Here is a 22,191-nt window from a genome sequence, read left to right on the forward strand (position 1 = left end):
AAAACAGCTTGCCTTTGTCTTGAACTAGGTGGAAGCAGCAACTGATTCAGATACCGACAGCAGAGGCTTACGGGAGTATCATTCGGTTGGAGTGCAAGTGGAAGATGATAAACGGTAGGTTGAGCAATTTCTGAATATGTTTTTGTCTGCTTGGTCTATAAATGTCAGACTCAAAACCAAGAATGGCACATGACACACACATGGACATATGACAAGAGTTCTACAGGTGTTTATTCAAAAAACTCCAAACAGTTCCTCAAAAAACACCCCTGTTGCGCAGGTCTGGATTTCAAGCTCAGCCCAGCAAGAATCACTGGGTAGCCAAGTGCAATGGGCATACACAAAGTCCAGGAAAGCAGTCTAGAAGTCAAACAGTCTATGATACATAGCGCGAGCACACAAGGCACAGAATTGGGCAGGTTGCTGTAGCAACACTCAAGTCCTCAGGGCGGGGTTAAATAGGCAATGCCTTCATGAGAGGCGAGGTAGACTTCCTAGCTGACTGGCATTGTGCCTGTCTCCTCTCTGCTCTATATATTCTTGGATCAGGAGGAGGTGTGGACTCCACCTCCTCTGCATTGCTAAGGGACGGCAACTGCTCCCAGTCTCACCAACCTGCTGCAGCTATGGCTCACCTCCCTCAGCCACAGCCTGATGCTGGTCTGATAGACCCAGCTGAGACTGCTCCCTCAGGCTAGCATTCTCTGAGCCCCAATCCTGACCAATAGGCAGCTCCACACTTTCCTCTGCAGACTCAAACTCACCCTCCTCCTCTGAACTCACATCTGGAGAGAGGTCCGGGAACAGATCAATGATACCAGATTGAGGACTCATCTACAGTATACTCTAGGAACTATTCAGAAGAGGCTGTCTTCACCCTTTTTCTATCACATATAGTATCTGGGCTGAGTTGCCTCTTACTTCTCTGAAATTCATCCTCTCCTTCTGGGAATCCACCTCCCCACTATATTACATTCCATAAGATCAGAATTTCTCAGCCTTGGCAACTTGAAGATCTGTGGATTTCAACTTCATGCTGGGAATTCTGGGAATTGAAGTCCACATATCCTCAAGTTGTTAAAGTTGAGAAACACAGGTACAGATATAGTCATGTGCTCACATACTGTATATCTATTGTTGTTTCCAAATAATGACAATCTTTTCTCAAATCCCATCATCTGCACCCTTTGTTTTAAACTTCATGGTTTTTAACTCATTTATTTGTGTTTTGTTTAGTGATAATGTGTCACTGTAGCATTTACAAGATACTTCTAGTTTCTACTGTGAGAATAAATCAACATTTGCTTTCCAAATGAAGTTTGAGTAATATTGATTTGTATTTTGCTTTGGGTCATTAATAACCATTTATCCTATAAAGACTGCAGTCCATTCATGTTGTGCCTTTCAGTCTTTATATTTATTGTTATTAATATTCCTAAAGCTTTTTTTAAAACCCTGAAAATCGCAGAATGTAGATGGTGCCTTCTTTTTTATAAACTAAACATTGTCAATATATGGATCAGTGTGTTGTTTTTTTCCATTTTACTTCAGCCATGGACGATTTAAACGCTCAAACAGTGTAACGGCAGCTGTTCAAGCCGATTTAGAACTTGAAGGCTTTCCTGGTCACATAACAATGGAGGACAAGGGTCTTCAGTTTGGTGGCTCTTTCCAGCGACATTCAGAGCCAAGTACTCCTACTCAGTATGGTGCAGTAAGAACTGTACGGACACAAGGCCTGTTTAGTTATAGAGAAGATTATAGGACCCAGGTTGACAACTCCAATCTCCCACCACCTGAACCCTGGTTGGAACCATCCATTGAGACGGTTGAAACAGGACGAATGTCTCCATGTCGCCGGGATGGGTCATGGTTTATGAAGCTGCTACACACTGAGACAAAAAGGATGGAAGGATGGTGCAAAGAGATGGAGAGAGAAGCAGAAGAAAATGATCTTTCTGAAGAAAGTAAGAACATATCTAATTCTTTCTGTGCTTACTTTTATCTTTAATTTTAATCTATTCACTTCTGTACTGTGACTGTCATCAGTTTGCATTTTGGAATTGGACAAAATAGAGAATTTCTGATGGACCATGCACCCTGCCATTGCACCGCAGAGTAATTTCCCCGAAGTATTTCCTTTTCTTGTAAAAGCTGAAACTTCTACATTTCTATATAGAATCGCATGAATATGTTTCCTTGTAAATACTGACTTCCAGATATGAAAGAGAATTCAGATGGGATTCCAAACATAAAACACAATACACTAAGCTTTTATAGAGAGGAAGAATTAGATTAGTTAGCATTTGACTCTTGCCTTCATTATATACTACTAGCTTTAAAGAAAAATAGATCAAATTAATGTCAGAAGCCCAATAGAAATATATATCGTTTCTTAAGTTTAACACATTTTATGGATTCTATTATTCCTACATTCTTATTAAAAGCTTACTAGCTTTTCTTATGCTGGTTAATAGTAATTCTGAATAAAATTGTTGTCCACCAATCACAGTTTTGCCATCTGGATACGTTACTCACGCGCTGGTCGCCTCATATTGCATTAGTGCAATCTGCCCTCAGAAGACCACCTAGAAGCTTTGTTTGGTTCAGAAAGCAGCTGTGCAAGCAGTAATGTGCTCTTGGTGTGCTCTTGGTGTGTCATCACTGCTACGCCAGCTGCATTGGCTGCCAGTCAGCTTCAGAGTGGAATTCAAGATGTTGGTTATTTCCTATAAAGCTCTGTTTGGCATATGATCTGGATATCTGAGAGACTGCATTTGAGTTTCCAATCATTTCTGCCCACCCACTACATTCTGGCAGAGTGGGTGTGGTCCAGATCCCCAGTATGAAACACCATCTTGCAAGACTGAGGAAGTGAATCTTCCACACACCGGAACAGCAGCCCCCGCCCCCCCCCCCCAAGATAAGAATGGCACCCTCTTTCCTGGAGTTCCTGAAAGCTTCAAAAACCTGGCTTTGGCCCCAGGCTCGAGGTTGATTTTTATTATTTGTTCAATGATCCATGTTTTGTTTGGTTTCATTTAATTTTGCAGTGTATATGATTATTTTAATCTGGCTGTCCATCTGATATGATGTTTTTATTTGATTTGATATTTTTTCTAGTTTTTACACCGCCTAGAGCCCATTAGAGATGGGCAGATAATACATTTGTTGTTAGTTGTGAAGTCATGTCCGACCCATCGCGACCCCATTGACAATGTTCCTCCAGGCCTTCCTGTCTTCTACCATCTTCTGGAGTCCATTTAGGCTCATGCCTACTGCTTCAGTGACTCCATCCAGCCACCTCATTCTCTGTCGTCCCCTTCTTCTTTTGCCCTCAACCTTTCCCAGCATTAGGCTCTTCTCCAGTGAGTCCTTCCTTCTCATTAGGTGGCCAAAGTATTTGAGTTTCATCTTCAGGACCTGGCCTTCTAAAGAGCAGTCAGGGTTGATCTCCTCTAGGACTGACCGGTTTGATCGCCTTGCAATCCAAGGGACTCGCAGGAGTCTTCTCCAGCACCATAGTTCAAAGGCTTCAATTCTTTGGCGCTCAACCTTTCTTATGGTCCAACTTTCACAGCCATACATTGCAACTGGGAAGACCATAGCCTTGACTATACGCAGTTTTGTTGGCAAGGTGATGTCTCTGCTTTTTAGTGTGCTGTCTAGATTTACCATGGCTTTCCTCCCTAGGAGCAAGAGTCTTTTAATTTCTTGGCTGCAGTCTCCATCTGCGGTGATCTTGGAGCCCAGGAAAATAAAATCTGTCGCTACCTCCATTTCTTCCCCATCTATTTGCCAGGAATTGAGAGGGCCGGATGCCATGATCTTGGTTTTCTTAATGTTAAGTTTCAACCCAACTTTTGTACTCTCCTTCACTCGCAGCAAGAGGCTCTTTAGTTCCTCTTCACTTTCTGCCATTAGAGTGGTATCATCTGCATATCTTAGGTTGATGATATTTCTCCCGGCAATCTTAATTCCAACTTTTGATTCATCTAGCCCTGACTTTCTCATGATGTGCTCTGCATATAAGTTAAACAGGCATGGTACAGTATGCAACCTTGCCGGACTCCTTTCTCAATTTTGAACCAGTCAGTGGTTCCGTGTCCAGTTCTCACTGTTGCTTCTTGACCCGCATACAGGTTTCTCAAGAGACAAATAAGATGGTCTGGTACTCCCATCTCTTTAAGAACTTGCCACAGTTTGTTGTGATCCACACAATCAAATGCTTTAGCATAGTCAATGAAGCAGAAGTAGATGTTTTTCTGGAACTCCCTAGCTTTCTCCATGATCCAGCATATATTGGCAATTTGATCTCTAGTTCCTCTGCCTCTTCGAAATCCTGCCTGTACTTCTGGTAGTTCTCGGTCCACATACTGCTGGAGTCTAGATTGTAGGATTTTAAGCATAACTTTACTAGCATGTGAAATGAGTACAATGGTGCGATAGTTTGAACATTCTTTGGCACTGCCTTTCTTTGGAATTGGAACAGTACATACATTCTTAGAAATTGGAAAAACTGTTTTAGAAACTGACATTTTATCAGTTATATTAGAGAAGTAAGCATACTATATTCTATCTTGGTTATCATATATTATTTTCTATAGGTAAGGGCTTGTCTGTCTTTCATTCCATTATCAACAGCAGTCCAAGCTCCTGTCAATAAAAACAAACATTTAATAGGAGGATTGTGGAAGGAAATGTTTCAATTTATCCCACACTAAGAGTAACACAATTTCTAATAGGTACAAGTTACAAGGGAGATAGGTTGTGTTTTGTGCTAAGACAAGTTGACTTTGGGAAGCTACAATATAAATTGCCCTCCACTTTTTCCATGTAAAAACATAAACAGGCAGCAGGTCAGAAAGAGTTGTAGAATTTTTGCTCTACTGAATACAAAAATAAACACATCTTGCTCTACATTAGAAATAATTGGTTGGATCCAGAGAAACTTCATCAATCAGTCAGTCAAATGAAGGGATGGTTTTTCAACAGAAGTCCTTTAATGCTAGCCCATTAGTTAGCTAGCAAACTTAGTCAAATTCTATATCAGATAAAATAGATGGTATACTTCCATTTTAAACCAAGATAGGCATTTTCAAAGCTAAACATTTATTAAACTCTTTTTAATGTTGCACAAATAGAAATTATTTAAATGATGCTTTATTTCCTGAAAAGACTGAATTGCTTCAAACATGTTTTTAGCATAAACAAACAGTAATATATATTTCTCTTTTTAGTTCTAACATGAAATCAGTTGGATTATTAACATTCCCAATTCTTTGAAGGCAGATAAAAACAACCCAAAAATATTTTAAAAGAGCTATATAAATCTCCATAAAACTGCTCATCTTAATCTATTTAGAGTACAAGTTTCATTTTATTCCAATATTCAATATTCAAAAAAATACGTATTATAATAATTCTGCAATGCAAAAAAAGAAAATCTTGTCATGAGTAGTTACAGTACTTCAGTTCAGCAAAGCATGCAGGAAATAAACAGTTAAGATAAGAATTCTTTTCCTTTTTTGCAATGCTATCCCATGCATAAGGATTGTTGAATACTGAACACTATTATGTTCAGTCATGCTTATTACCAACTGTAACCTAAATATAATGTACATATAAAAATATGCTTAAGAAAAAAAGGCTTCTTACAGAAATGGTGATCACTTCAGCAAGGAAAGACATTGGTGCAGTGTGTCAATCCATGTAAGCTTGTTAAATCTTCCAGGTCAACACTCTCTTCCATGCTTTTTCATCACACATAATCAGGTATTTGTAGCAGGGTATAATAATAACATTATGTGAAATAAAGAGTTTGGTGATATCTTAAAGGCTAGCCAACATATTTATCTGCTGTGACAAATTTTGGAATTTGTCACAACTTGAAAATCAGGTCAATCAACAGATGTGTAAGATGAATGCACCTTCAGGAGCAGAAGTTATGACCTTTCGGCAGCTCCAGTCAGATACCATTATGTGGTGAAATTGGGTGCTTAGTAGATTTTATAGGAAAATTTGTGTATTTGAAGTGTCCTGGCTTGTGTGTCTATTAATTTAATCTAAGTAGGTCTTCTTTCAGAAATAACTGGATGGCATTTATCAAATACTGTAGTTCAGTTATGCTTCTTCTTCATCTCTATGATTTATTCCTACCAATAAAAGTTTACAGTAGTCAAAGCAGAGATGCATCTTGAAAGTCCGCACTGTTTTCTGTGAGTGCAAATTTCATTAAGATCCATGCCAGTGGGATTCCAGGAGGTGTATCCATGTATCCCTATTAATTATACATCTGCAATGTGCAGTTAATTAATTTTGTGTGTGTGCTGTTTCAAGAGAATACTTGTGAAGCTGCTGCTTATATATAGCACACTACTACAATATTGTTTCATTATTCCCCACTGTAGATTCAATGGATGTTTCAGTTTGCTTTTACATAATATGCCCATCCTGTAGTCCTTTGATTAAAAGATGTGTGATTATAATGTATACTTGGTATAGTGAAAATACCAGTCTCAAAGCACCAGCAATTAATATCTTCAGACCAACAATCTTGGTGACTCTGTTGATGGCGCTGATATATCCCTTTTGGACCATGAAATGAGATGATAGCCACCCTGTAATGCTCTTTGTGAATGATTAACTGTGAGGAATAGACATCTATGGATAACATCTAATTTTTATCAAAGCCATGGGAGCACTCTTCTTTTAATATTGTGTGAACGGAGAAGACATATATGAAAAGTTTGTGTCACCAGTAGTATACATTTTTGTAATTCATTCTCCGGAGCAGTTAGACAGAAGTGCCACTCTTCAAAATGATTTTTGGACAAGGAGAGGGGCTCTGAAACTTTGCAAAACAACAACAACAACCCACATCTTCATAGTACATTAGCATTACCTGTTACTCAGCTATATGTGACAGGAAACTTTCTTTTACAGTGAAGGGTTCTCAATGACATGGAGAAAATTTAGGTTCCAAATTGAAATTGATTCGACCTTTGCTGAATATGGTCTCATCTACCAGCCTGTGACAAAAGTAAAAAGGAATGGGAGATGAGGGGGTGTTATTTGTCAAAGAACAATGGACCTCCCTTGCTTTAGTGATTGTCGTATAGTTTGCAAAATGCACTTTATAAGTTTAAGATTAATTTTTTGTCCATAACTAATGTTGAAGCTAAGTGCTCTGTAATAAAGAATGGCATACTCTACGTATATGTGTACCTGTGTGCACACACACCGCTCAAATATCATGTATTGCATAATGTTTGCACGTCTTCCAAAATATATGTTAATTTTAATGTATAATTAATTAGTCATTAGAATTTAGGTAAACATCTTTTTAAAAAGTACTTCGAAGAACAATCCTTTTGAAAATAAACAATACATTAAATATGTAACAAAATGTGGCATAAGAATTGAAAAAATTGATTCTCGGTGTCCTTTTCCTGTGCAAGTGTACAACAATCATCCCAGTGGATCTATTTTGCAGTTTAATCTTAGTAATCTTTTTTTTTTAATTCCATTTATATCCCGCCCTTCTCCGAAGACTCAGGGCGGCTTACAAGCTTAGCAGTAGCCTTCATTCTATGTATATGCCTGCTTATTAGGGCTTTCACACACACCCCAAGCGGCATTATTACAAAGTCAGCTTAATTGCCCCCAACAATCTGGGTCCTCATTTTACCTACCTCGGAAGGATGGAAGGCTGAGTCAACCTTGAGCCTGGTGGGATGCGAACCTGCACTAATTGCAGGCAGCTGGTGTTACTTAAGGAGGCATTAGCCCACTGCTCCACCAAGGCTCTTTTACCATCTAGGTATCACTTCCAGTGATGAACAGATATCTTCATCTGTTCTGTGTTCTGAAATGCAAAGCCATAAACAGTCCTGTAAAATTTCAGTGTAAGTTTCAGTCCTTTAATCTTCCTTCTTCTTCGTCTCCCCTGTCACTTTATTAGTTTTTGAACTATGTATTTATCTTTTTTGCTTTTTAATTAATAAGAAAAAAGCAAAAGCCAAATATAATGGGGATGGTGATATATACATAAAAGTGCTTTAACAAAAAAAAATATGAAAAAAAGACGACAAAGAACAAAGAAAATATGTCATTATAATAATAGTTATAATTCTATATATTCTTGTCTAACAAGAATATTATTCAAGTATGTATATATTTCTAATACATTTACATAACTATATTTGTTTTTAACCAATTTTATTTTATATTCATTATATTTATGTATACAAAATCTAGATGTATATTCAATCTGCTCAGAAGAGGCAAGTACCATCACATCTTCAATCCTTTTAATAAGTGGGGCCATACATTTATCTTTCCAATGGTGCAATATCAGTCTTTTGGCCATAACAAGGGCATGGAGAATCCATTTACTATGTCCCAATTGTCAAATTTCATGTGCTAGGTATATAATTCAAAATAATATTATCCTCTAAAAATTTTACCTTTTGTCTCATATTTATATTTGCATAATCCATAATATATTTGGTAAGTATGAGACATTGTAGAAACATGACAGTACTTTTTTTATACAAGCATAATGGAGTCCAATAAATTCTAAATATTATTTTTGTTGTTGTATAAATTGTAATTTGAGGTCTATAGAAATCAAGGCACTCTCCCATTGCTAGACAATATAGAAACCTCTAATTCTTTGTTCCACTCTTTTCTTAATAACTGCATATAAAATTGATTTATAAATAACAATTATCTATAAAAATTCAGTAGTTTTCTTGGTTTTAAAGACAGGTTTCCAGAATATAAAAATACCACCCTATCTCTGCAAGTGTTGAAACCATTTTAAGCTAGATGTCCTGCATGTTATACAACACATTCTCCTCATATTTTCACTTAAGTAGCAGAAGTCCTTATTTCCCTGAAACTGGTGATTCAAAACACTTCACATAATCTGTTTTTCTGACTTGTTCTTCATTTCTAAGGTGGTTTATAAAGGCCTTGCTTTAACTGAAGCACTGCCCAGTTGTTTTCATTGGCTTGATGGGAATTAAGGTTGAGGTGTTGTGAAACGCAAGGTTTATGAATGAATTTAGTCAAAAGCAATGCATTCTTTCCCCATTTTTAGACAATTGGGGAGGAGGGAAATCATGCCACTACAGGGATAATAGATTTCCAATCCAAAAAAGAAAAAAAGAAAAAAAAATCTGGAGGCATTTTCATTTACTCTTGTTGCTATAAAATCTACTAGACAAGGGGAAGCCCTTCTAAGCGCAATTGGTTGTATTCAACTGCAGCAAAAGGGATTCTTCCTCCCCTTCCAAAACATTTTCAGTTGTGAGTTAGAAGAATGGCATGTGCACTTTACACAGGAAGGTATCCACGTGCAAAACTGCTGCCGGCGTCAACTTCCCTATGCATTCCCACAGAGAGGGCCTCCTCAGGGTGCCACCGGTCAGAGAATGTCGGCTGGTGGCCCCCAGGGGGAGGGCCTTCTCTGTGGGCGCTCCGGCTTTATGGAACCAGCTGCCGGTCGAGCTCCGGATGGCACCGGACCTTCGCTCCTTCCAACGCGGTCTGAAGACCCATTTATTTGAACAAGCTGGCCTGGCCTGATGGGGGATGTTAGGGTTTTTAATGGGGTTTTTATACTGTTATTGTTCTTATCTGGGCGATTATTTAATTCTTTTTAATTTTTGTATTTTCTATTTATATGTGCCCTGTTCACCGCCCTGAGTCCCTCGGGAGAAGGGCGGTATACAAATACAATAAATAAAATAAATAATAAATAAATAAAACTGAAACTGAATGGAAGCAGACCGGGTCCCTTCATTCCTACATCTTGTCACTGAACAGGCGAGACAGTAATTCTACCCCTATTAGCAATGAAAGGCAAGTAAGCAATCGAGGCAGTATGACTGCCTGAAGTCAGAGGGAATAATAATAATAATAATAATAATAATAATAATAATAATAATAATAATAATAATAATAATAATAATAATAATAATAATAATAATAACAACAGCCTAGTAACAGCAAATGAGGAGGCCATGTGCGAGATATGCAAAATTACCTCACTGTTCATAAGTAAGCCAGTGGTGGGTAGGTTCCTCCTAGACTTCAGGGTCCAGTGAAGCACACTTTCTTACCTCCCAGATCCTGATGGTCAGTCCAACCTGGGGAAAGCACCACAATGACAATCTCAGCTGCCACCACGCAACAGCAAACTCAGGATTTGTTGGAGCTTCTTAAACTGGCACCAGGGCAAAAGGGATAGCTTAAAAAACACTTCCTTTGGTTTTTATACCACAGTACCGATCAGACAACCTTCCACTACGCAATAAATTGCTCTTTAGCTGGAGAGCAACATGCAAAGGAGAAGTTGGTTGGGCAAACATCACTGGACTGACTTCCAGATCAAATGCATTGTAGTCTGGAAGGGCTGTAGAATCCACTGGGCTAAAAAAAAATCTAGGAACCTATTAAGGATCCACTGGATCAGAATTAGGAGGAAAACTTTGGTAGAGTTTTGCCCATCCTATTCTCTACACTGGGATTGGAATTGCAGCTATATTTCACATGTATTTTTTTAAAATAGTCAGCACAAAACTGTCTGGAAAAAACATACAGTAAATATCCGGTAAACACTGAACTTGACAGATTAGTGACAGAAACACCTGGATGTTCCATAAAAAGTAGATCTGCAGAGAATAAAGATTCTAGTCAGTACACCCAGGATTTTTACATTATTTTCTGAGGGGATGAAACAGTATAGATAAGATTTGTATCGTATGCTTTCACCTTGATTCCTTTGCAACTGAGAAAATAATTTCTTTTCTCAAGATTCTCATGCGGCTTTTTGCAATATTTTTTAAACCGAACTGATCTCTGATTTTCTTTCTTGAATACAGATTGAAAGGCCTGTGCACCTAATTGAATTCATAACCAAAGAGCAAGAATATATATTTTTTTCTAGATTAAGCCTTGGTTATAAAAACATATTGTTTCAGATCTAAATTGATATTCATCCTTCACCTTCAGTTCTAGGTAAGATCCGAAGTGCTGTAGGAAGTGCACAGTTGCTAATGTCACAAAAATTCCAGCAATTCTATTGGCTTTGTCAACAGAATTTGGTAAGTTCACATTTTTAAAGATTGCGTAGTATATCTTAAGTCATTTATTATTTTTCTTCAAATATCAAATGCTACTATTTTATTATTTATCTGGAGATTGATTTCCATCAGAAGACATTTAATTCCACATCTGATAAGCAAACAATTGCATACATAATTTGTGCATAGAAGCTTTATTATTTGTTCATATTGTTGTGGAGTACCCATTGCCTGAGCTTTAAAGAGGAAGACTCCAGTTCTCCTATGAGCATTTCAAAGTCATCTGAGAATTTATTGCATCTCAGCATGATCTGTATTAACGCCTTGGTCTGAATATAAAGTGATAAAGATTGTGATAAGATTGCATTGAAATGATGTTTTATGTCATTTTTATATTTGATAATATATATATTTATATTAGAAATCACCTTGTGAGGGCATAACTTAGAAACTGGTCTTAAAAAAACTCCATTATTTTATAAATACATTAATAACGTTTGAAAACTTGTTCTATCAAAATAAAAGGAATCAGAAATTCCACCCTGGATAGTGAACCATGAATCTTCAGTACATCGAATAAATCATAATTTCTTCAAAACCATTTAGGACAGGGCTTTTCAACCTTTTCACTCATTATACCACTTTTAGGATATGGCAACATCCTAGTACCACCAGTCACCTAGCAAGGTGTCAAAAACTTGATGACCAAAAAACAAAAAAAGGGAAAAAGTGATGAAGTAAAGGTAGTCCTCGACTTACAACAGTTTGCTTAGTGACTGTTTGAAGTTACAATGGCACTGAAAAAAGTGCCCCCCAAGCCACAGCCGAGCAAGAGACCTGCCTGCCCGCCCAGCGGCGCTCTTCCTCCTGTCCGAGGTTTTCATTGTTGTGAGCATTTCTGTTGAGGATTGGCAGCAAGGGTGGGGGTGGTGGTTTTTATTTCCCCCCCTCTCTCTACTGGGTGGTTGCAGCAGGTTTTGGTCACTTCACATGACCTTGGGACACTGTGACCATCATAAATATGAATCAGTTGCCAAGATCTGAATGTAAATCACAAGACCTTGGAGATACTGCATCATTCCAGCTGACTGGCGCTTCTTCTGGACTCAGAAGTGCCAGGATCAGCGCCGAGCTCCAGCTGGAGCCTGGCGCTTATCCTGGCGCTTCCGCTGAGCCCTGACAGCCCTGCAGCTCCAGCCGTCTCTCGCTCCGGCTTGTGCGGTGCTGCCACCAGTTCAGCTCATTCCCCTCCCCCACTACTACTTTTCTAGTATGGTCGCATACCACCTGCCAGGTGCCAATGTACCACAGGTGGTACCCGTACCACTGGTTGAAAAGCCCTGATTTAAGACTCAGTGGGGCATCAAAGGTTATCTTATAAAGCTCTGTCAATTTTTTTCCTGCAGTACAGTCAACCCAGAACAGATTATTTTGGTTTATAAAATATTAAAAATAGTAATCTATCTTATTCATCTATCCATCCTGCAATAGATTCCCCATTCTTTCCAGTGCATAGCTCTGTTGGGATTGGGGATTATACTAGACCAGGGGTGTCAAACTCGCAACATCATGTGACGTGTCACGACGTAGCGTGACTTTTTTCCCATTTCCGGCAATGGGGTGGCCGTGGTTTGGCCACGACTCATCCAGCCCGCGGGCCGGCAGTTTGACACCCCTGTGCTAGACCATGGAGATCTTGAAAGTGATTGTTCAGAGGAGAGGAACAAAAATTCCCATTCCTTGACCAAAAAGGCCTTGTATGTAAAGTCTGCTTTAGCCTACCTTTGAAGCTCTGGAAATCCATTGTTGTTGTTTTTTAAAAAAAACTTTAGTCAGAGACAATAACTTTGTAAAACCTATAAGCAAAGAATAAGATCTCAAGAGATATTAGCAGGTGGGTAAATAGACATCTACGGTAATTGTATTGTATTGTTTTGTTGATGATATCACTATTTTAGTCACCAAAATCCTTTTGAAAATGAGAACTAGTGTGCATACTGCTTCAATCAGTAACTGTATTCCCCTGGCGTAATGATTAACACAACAAGTTCATATGGACTGTGACAATCATGAGCCAATGGCTGCTAATCTAAAAGGCTGACGGACTACAAGAATTAATCAAATGTTCTACTGTCCAAACTACTGAGCAAAATTGCCATGATACCTTTCCCATCAGTATGGGGCAAAATACCCACAATACCTTTTACAATTAGCTTTGTTTCATTGCTAAATTAGATATGGGGAAGGCTTCTGCTGGTAAATATTGCCAGCAAAGAACAACGTTACTGTTACATTGGCTTTTCCCAGAACTAAATAAAATTTCGAGGGGGCATTAGAGAATGTGACCTATAAATCTGTCTTATTTAAAATCAATTGTTCTGTAATATTTGCAGTTTAACCTTTACCAGCATGAGAAAGCATTTCTTCTCTCTATGTCTATTTGAAATCTGCTATCCAGTAAGATTATACCAATCCAACATTTCAAGAAAACATATATATGAAATGCAACTGGACATAGTCTTTAGTTACAATTGCTGGATTTTGATTCATAGAATTAACATTATCGGCGCCCATGCCAGATTGTTCTTGTCATTGTGTCTCCTTCTCCTTCTCCTCATCTTTATTTTCTTCCGCACCTGGGGGTGGGGGGGGGAGCAAGTGATCATATCTGCATCACAATGGCAGAACATAAGCCTTGTGTCCAAAGTCAGGATACAAGTTCAATTTGGTGGCTTTAGGTGATGTTGAAATAATACCTGTTTTTACTTTTTCCTAATTATGGCTAGCTGTGAATGCTAAGCCCTAGGGTATCACAGAGAGTTCCACCACATTCATTGAGAGTGTAGAAATATCTGGCCCATACAAGTAGAGGCACTTTTTATGAAAGCAAAGCTTCCACTGGGTTTAACCCTTTCTTTCTGCTTCTCCACATTTTTTTCTGTGCATGTACTTCACTACTTACCTAAGATGATGGGTGGACACTGTAAGTTTTCCATATGCATATGTAAAGTGCTTTGAACCACACACCTACCAACACTGGCAGGGCAAGCTACTGTATACAAAAAGGGAGTAAACACACTCAGCAGCACTGATAAAGTTACCTGGTTGGGTAGTGAAATGTCTGCAAGCATGTCTAGTGTTCTTAAGTCACATAGCAGTATTAGTAATCCAATTCACTGGGTGACTCTCAGCCAGTTACTCTTTTCAACGGACCTCACAAGATTCTTGATGTTAAAAAAATAATAATAATAATTGGTGAAGAGAACACTATGAATGCTACCTTGAGCTCCTGAATAAAAGGAAAAGGATTAGAATTTAAAAACAACAACAGCAAGGGTGCAAATGCACAAAAGGATCATTTTTGGTAATGAGATGTTGTTGTGAGTTGTGCTATCTCCCATGGTGCCACAGTGGTTAAAGTGCAGTACTGCAGGCAAACTATGCCCACAGCTTGGAGTTTAATTTGGCGGGCTCAAAGTTGATTTGGCTTTACATCCTTCTGAGGTCAGTAAAATGAGGACCCAGATTGTTGGGGGCAATATGCTGGCACTGTAAACCACCCAAAAGAATGCTGTACATAAGCCTAAATGCTATTGCTATCTAAGGCTGGTAATTGGCCAACAGGCATCTCAGATGGCTGATGAGAAGATACATCATGGTAACATAAATATGCATTTATCTTTATAACACTGAAAAGGTCTAGTACTGCCACTTAATTGGGTCAACTACCATTCAGAAATTCAAGGAGTTAAGGAGAATGTAAACAGAGACGTTATTTGTCCAGAATGTATAGACCTGACATGTCAAACACAAGGCCTGTAGACCAAATCCGGCCCACCATGTGGTTACATCTGGCCCGCAGAGCTGCCCTGGAAACAGTGAAGGAGCAGCCCACAGCATCTCAGCCCAGCCAGGCTGACTGGGCACTGATCTTCAACCCGATGCCAGTCATCAATGCGCTCAGCCTTAGATCCACGGGGCATCCCTGGAATCAGCGATGGGCATTACCACCCCACCCCGTGTGCACGCACATGGAGCCCGGCATGCCTGCTGATTGTCTTTCCCCACAGGCTGACTTTACCCAGGACTCTAGCACTTGCTGCCTCCTGTGCACACACCAGGGGGCGGGGCAGTGGTGGTGGGACAGCCCCTCTCTGGTTCCAGGGCTGCCCCGTGGATCTAAGGTGAAGGAATTCTTGCTTTGATGGATGCAATCAGGTTGTAGATCAGCGCCACCCACCCCCAGCACCTCCATGACCCTAGCCTCGCAGCCATGAGGCTTCCCTTTCACCAGGACCGCCCCCACCTATGTGGGATTGTGACGGCCGGCAGCAGCATGGCCACTGGCAGCACTGGCAAATTCTCCCCCTCCTGTTGTCCCTTCCTGAGCATGGAAGAAGGAAAGAGATGGGAATGAGAATCAGGGAAGGAAAGAGGGGAGGAAGGAAGGAAATGGGAAGAAGTGGGAATGAGAAGCAAGGAAGGAAGGAAGGAAGGAAGGAAGGAAGGAAGGAAGGAAGGAAGGAAGGAAGGAAGGAAGGATATAATGAGAGGGAGGAAGAGTCTGAGGGAAGTCCTGCTTTAGCACTCGGCCACCAGTAGCCCTGCTGCCCTTTCTCTATCCATTGTCCCCTCCTCCTGACCTCTCCTGGTGGTCTCCCATCCTATCGGTAAGGATATACCACAACCCTGATGCGGCCCTCAATGAAATCGACTTTGACACTCCTTCTACAGACAGTCAACATAAACCTTTCAACTCCTTTTAAGTAGATGATGCACCATTTTTGAATAAGTTGAGGCATACGTGTTTCATTTAACAATAATTTGCTTAAGACCAGACCATTGGAAGAAAGAAACACGGAAGCCAACTTTCTTAAATGTGTCCAAAGGAAGAGAGTTTGGAACATAGTCCAAGTTGTAGAGTCTTAATACAATTTGCCTGTGGATTCATATGAAGGGTGCTATAAATCTCTAGGCAATGCCAAACATGGTGTCTTTAGCCCATATTTTAGAATTATAGAATGTATTCTCCCAAGTTACATTCACAGACCAAGACCAATAGAATAATATAGCTAATAAATTTAATAAAGGAATTCCAGCCAACCAAAACTGATCATTTGTATATTAAACAGCAGCCCTCTGTACTATATGCCTGTTGTGAAAATGGGGGAGGTTCTAAAAGAATCCAGAACAAATCAACAAAGCAAAAAAACAAATGCAGACCAGTGGTTAAGCTTTGCTTTTTAAGAAATCAAAAACTGTTATATATTAATTACTATCTATTAACATCAATGCTAAATTAGTGATAAATTGTCAAACTTCCTTTCATCCACAAATTGTAATGCTAGCACAGACATATTTTCACACACAAATGCAGATCTACATACACACCACTGAAGCAGTATTTCCCTATCTAATGACCTTTAGGCATCTACAAATCGCGTTATTTCAGCTCGAGTAACAAGTGATGTCTTTGAAACCCATCGTGCCTTGAGGTTGCTGGGTGGGGAAAGATGGCTTAAGTACCTTTTATATATTATATTTTGCTGAAACAAGATTTTTCTACATGTGCCAAGCTAGTAGACATTAATGCAGCCATTGTAATAAGATCAGAGCTCAAGGCACTGTGTAAGTTAATACAGATGTGCTAACATGATCCAGGTCCTTTTTGTTAATTGTCTCCCTCTGGATATAATCCGCTTATTTAGGACTGCTGCATTATTATTATTTTAAGATACATAACTTCCTGAGTAAGATTACATTTAAGGATGCCTCAAGATGAAGCATCTCTCTTATTATGCCTTTTGAGGAAATTGTATTAGTCTGGAGCCATACACCTTATTATAGATACATGTAGTTCAGCAGCACAAGACCGCTCTCTTGTGGCCCAAAGCAGATAAAGCAAGCTTCATTTAAGGAAACAACTAGGTTTAACATTATGTAGTTGTGCTACAGATTGTTTCAACAGAATACTAGACCTTTGTTCAGAAATAACTACCTCAACTTACAGGTCATAAATAGAGGACTTCTGTGCCTTCTAACTGATAGGTGCTTAAAGTTATTTAAGGCAGGCAATCGGCAATGGGAGGTGAAGTGATGAAATTCATCAGTCACTTTCCTTATCTTATGATAAAACTTGCCAAGAACTGAAGGAGTTCTCCACAACCCAAGGCCACAGAATCATGGATTTCAGTTACATTTATAGAAAAAACTTTGTGATGTTAAGACTAATTCAACAGCAGAACTAATTACCAAATGAGGTTGAGAGAAGTCCCCCTTTCCTGGATGTTTTCAAGCAGAAAGTGAAATATTTGACATGTTTTAATCTGGATTTCTGCATTCAGCAAAGGGTTGAGCTTGGATGGCTTGAGTCTTCCATCCAACATTTGACCATTTATATAATGCCAAACATGTTCTACACCCTAGTTTTCAAACACATGACATTTGATTTTTTTTGTTTGTTTATTTGTTTGGTGAACATGGCAGGATCCCAGTGCTATGCCCCGGCCAACTTCACAGGACTTAGCAGGATTCTGGGACTTGTTACAACTCTCAATTGAAGACGTCAGTATGAAGTTTGATGAATTGCATCAGCTGAAGCTGAATGAATGGAAAATAATAGAATCGCCTGAAAAAAAGGTAAGCACAATTCATTTCAGATTGCACTGTCTAGTTTCTGGTGGTGCATTTCTTTGACTTTTAAGCCTGAAATTATTTTTCTTGTGAAATCATTGGTGGACAACACTCTCCAGAAGTGCAGAGAACATGACAAGTACCATGGCAGATATTTCTCAGCATGCTGGCATACATAATACCATAGTGAAGACCTTTCTTTCTTTCTTTCTTTCTTTCTTTCTTTCTTTCTTTCTTTCTTTCTTTCTTTCTTTCTTTCTTTCTTTCTTTCTTTCTTTCTTTCTCTTTCTTTCTTTCTTTCTTTCTTTCTTTCTTTTTTCTTTCTTTCTTTCTTTCTTCTTTCCTTCTTTCCTTCCTTCCTTCCTTCTTTCCTTCCTTCCTCCTTCCCTCCCTTCCTTAAAATAGAATTTATGTGCTACTCAAACCAAAGCTCAAAGCAGCTTAGAAAACATAAAAATAAAAAACATATTAAAACAGAACTCTAAAAAACAATAGAGACACCCCCCCCCCTCCTTTCAGCTCAGTATCCCAAGGAACAGCTTTAATAACCAAACCCATAGGCAGGTTCTTCTCCTGGCTAAACTATTTCCCCAGGCTCTCTGAAAAAGCTACTATTTTGTAACCTTTAAAAAAACAGGAAGTAAGCAATCTAATCTTGGAAGGATCATGATTCCAAAGAAGTGAGGCCGTGACTGAGAATTCTGAAGATGACACTCATTATGAGATGACACCCGAGCAAAACCCATCTTTCCTAATATTGCTGAGTAGGCAGAAGCCACTGGGAGAAGGCAATCCCAATAGGTATCCAAGTCATATGGGACTTTAAAGGCGATAACCAGAACTTTGAACTATAAGGAAGCTAGCAATTAAGGCATCTGTTACAATAGATGAGTCAGATGGGAAAATGTAGACATTCCCATCACTACACAATTTGATGAATTCTGGGCCACCCGAAAAGATGGCTAAGGAATGAGTAATAGGGCCTCCTGATTCAGGATAAGCTGTTACTGGTGCCCCCTAACGAAGTTGTGTGAGAGTCCTCCTAATCCCAGCTGCTGAGTAGTCTTTAAGGAGCAGGTATGAATCCAAGATGACCTCCAAACCCCATTCTGCACGGAATAGTACAACCCCAACCAGAACTAAAGATGGAATATTCCTGCTATCAGAAGACTTTTGCACCTGTAGCCTTTAACTCTTGCTGAGATTTAACTATAGTCTATTAATCCCAATTTTCTGGCATTGAGCTAAGACTTCACCTCATCTCCTGTTTAGCCCAGGAACAACATCTACAACTATCATCTGTATACTGATGTTACTTGACCTTTTGACAGAGAATGACCTCACACAGCAGCTTCCCATAGATATGAAATAATTTTCAATCTTGGGCCACCCTGTAATAGAGAGGTCTAGGGCATGACCTCTACCCTCCCACTATTATTGACTGGAACTTCTCTTTCAAAAATCAGGCAAGTGATTGCACAAGAATGCCCCCAATTCCAACCCCCAACCCCAGAAGTGGTCCTGTAAGATATCATAATTGGTAATAAAAGTTCCAGCTAGTGAGAGTTCCAGCAAGATCAGATCAGCTGTAGTCCTACTGGCCTGCGGTTGCCAAAGGTCACCCAAAGGAGTGATCTGTGTGGCCTTAGTACCATGGCTCTTTTCAGTTGTAGACTGATCACCTTTTCCACAATCTCCCCTGAAAAGGGAGGGGGGGACATAGTTATCCATTATTGCCAAATCAAGTGATCACTTCTTGAGGTGAGGCCACACAACATTCAAGGCAGGTATGGCCTTGGCTGCCTCTCCATAATTTCCAACCATCCCTGTTGCTCCCTTAGTAGTTTTCATAAACCAGGAAGGGCAGGAGTCCAAACCACAGGTGGCCAGGCTAACATTACAAAGCACCCTGTACAGTAATAAATTACAGTAATAAATTTAAACTCCTCCTAAGATGCAGCCTTAGTTATGTCAGATAGCGCCTAACACCAAGTTGGACTTCAACAATTTTATCTTCCAAATGCCTTCAGTGGCACAGAGACTGTCCTCAGTTCAGCAGCAGATTGGGCAGCCATACAACACTTAGCTCAAATTCCTTCACCTTGGTGTTCTGAGCCAATTACTTGCACCTTTACTAATAATGTGCTGCACATGCAATTGTCTTAGTGTTGGATAGAATATTTGAATTTTCTGAGACCAAGATTAGAAATGTAACGTGAAAATTATGTACTAAGGATTAATCATATCTTTGGTATAATTACCTGGTCCAATTGTACCCTGACATCCAACAAAACTGCAAAAATTTCATGAGTTCTGATATTCTCACCTTGATCTCATGTTAAGATGCAGATTCTGCAGAACCATCTCATAAGATCCTGGGTAATACTTGATGACTTTGCAACATTTTTACCAATACTGTAATTGGAGGAGTGTCAGTTCTTTTTTAATTTAAGTTAAAGCAATCTCCCTATACTAAGCAAAATGAACCCTGAATATTAAAAGGAACACAGTCTCATTAGTTCCTTTTTGAATACTTGCTCAGTCAATAGCCTGCCCAGGATTTTAGTAAAGAAGGAGCACAGAAATATGCACACAGCTGCTACCTCATTTGCAGTGAAGAAACACATTAGTGTTTAAAAACTTGTCTTTATACCGTTTTCATTTCACCTCTAAGGCTGAGAATTCTTAATAAAGCCAGTTAAACATTAGCCCCATTGACTTTAGTGTTAGAGTTTAAAATTCATCTTTCTCTTCCATGAAAGTTAAATACTTCAAATTGGTATTTCTAGTTGCATCCACTCTTGCCAGAGGGATTTAGTCATTTTGGCAGGGCTAAACAAAAAGTGCTGGGGACACTAGTGCCCCATTCTGTTCACTTCTGTAGGGAGTGCAAGGAGGTAACCTGTTTATTGATGTCTACTTGCCCTGCAAGATCTAGCAGAAACAGCATGCTTCAAGTCCATTCTAGGAAACAATATCATCTAGTGGGACATAGGAAGTGTGCCTATTCTCTTGTAGCATCTGCCGTATGGAATAATGTTTCCCTTACAGGGAGGGAGGGAGGGAGGGAGGGAGGGAGGGAGGGAGGAAGGAAGGAAGGAAGGAAGGAAGGAAGGAAGGAAGGAAGGAAGGAGAGATGACAGATGGTAGATGATGGATGGATGGTATAGATCCGTGGTGGTGAACCTATGGTGTGCCATAGGTGGCACACAGAGCCCTCTCTGTGGGCACGTGTCCCGTCACCCCAGTCCTAGGCCTTTAGCTGGGTTTTATAAAACCTTTTCGCTTTAGGCCTCTGCCACCATGTGCAAAAAAAACCAGTTTCAATCAATCAATTTCAACTTCTCAGGGGGGGGGAAAACACCTTGCAAAGTTGGAATTGATTGATTGAACTTTTTAGTCCCACCCACTCTGCCGTTACCACCACAGCCATGCACACCCAATGGGCTTCGCCCACCCAATTGGCCACACCCACCCAATGTGCCACGCTCCTCGGCACCCGACGATACATAAGTGGGTATAGATAGATGATAGATAGATAGATAGATAGATAGATAGATAGATAGATAGATAGATAGATAGATAGATAGATAGATAGATAGATAGATAGATAGATATTAATAATACCTGATGTATATTTGTATTTGGAACAGAGATAAGAGAACATTCTTGATGGTTGCAAATAAAGGAGAGAATGCTCCAACCTGAAGGGCAATGCAGACCAAAAAACCATGATGATATCAAAATGATGAAATAGAGACCATGCCAGGTCTCATCATTGCACATAAACACATAAGAGTCAGAACGTGTATAGCAATGCACATTTTGTCCCTCGTCTTCTGCCAATGTGTGCATGAGCGCAGCTGACCTTGGTCAGTGGCTACCGTGCTCGGGACAACCTCTATTGTCATGGATGACTCACCGGGAGGCACCTGCAGCTTCCAGGGAAAGTCTCTGAAGGAAGCCCATACTGTGCCTTGTTTAGGCTCCCTTCCTTCCGTGCTTCATTTCTTTTTTCCTCCCCTGCATCCTAGGAAGAGAGAAAGATTCCTCCGCCTGTACCAAAGAAGCCCCCTAAAGGAAAATTCCCCATCACCCGAGAGAGGTCTTTGGATCTGCCTGACCGACAGCGCCAAGAAGCTCGAAGACGCCTCATGGCTGCTAAGCGGGCAGCCTCTTTCCGGCAAAACTCTGCTACGGAGCGTGCAGACAGCATTGAGATCTATATTCCAGAAGCCCAAACGAGGCTTTAAAAGACCCAGATGCTGCATAGTTGCTTCCTGTTTTTTTAAAAATAATAAATGAAGGAACCAAGCAAGTGCTTGTACAGCTGGTCTCCTCTTCCCTGCTCTTTTTTTTCCCTCCCCCTTCCCAGCTCCTTCCCCGCCCTGTTGTTGTCGCCTTTGTGCCAGACGCACAAGAGAATGCTCTTCATGTCCTCAGAATTTGCTGAGCCCGTTGCGAG

At 39.9% G+C, this 22,191-nt stretch overlaps 1 protein-coding gene across 1 annotated transcript in view; it reads left to right on the top strand.

Annotated features, from left to right (window-relative positions):
* Positions 1-21,979, top strand: part of DLGAP2 (DLG associated protein 2) — a gene marked incomplete at its 3' end in the record, with an annotated part of 99,676 nt that extends 77,697 nt beyond the window's left edge. The window contains exons 6-10 of the mRNA XM_081334035.1: positions 29-114; positions 1,552-1,967; positions 11,023-11,114; positions 17,580-17,732; positions 21,761-21,979. Of these exons, the coding sequence (XP_081190161.1) occupies positions 29-114; positions 1,552-1,967; positions 11,023-11,114; positions 17,580-17,732; positions 21,761-21,979 (966 nt within the window). The remainder of the gene's footprint in view (positions 1-28; positions 115-1,551; positions 1,968-11,022; positions 11,115-17,579; positions 17,733-21,760) is intronic.
* Between the last annotated feature and the right edge of the window lie 212 nt (positions 21,980-22,191).

This window comes from Vipera berus (assembly GCF_964194415.1).
Source record: "Vipera berus genome assembly, chromosome: 1".
Taxonomy (NCBI): Eukaryota; Metazoa; Chordata; class Lepidosauria; order Squamata; family Viperidae; genus Vipera; species Vipera berus.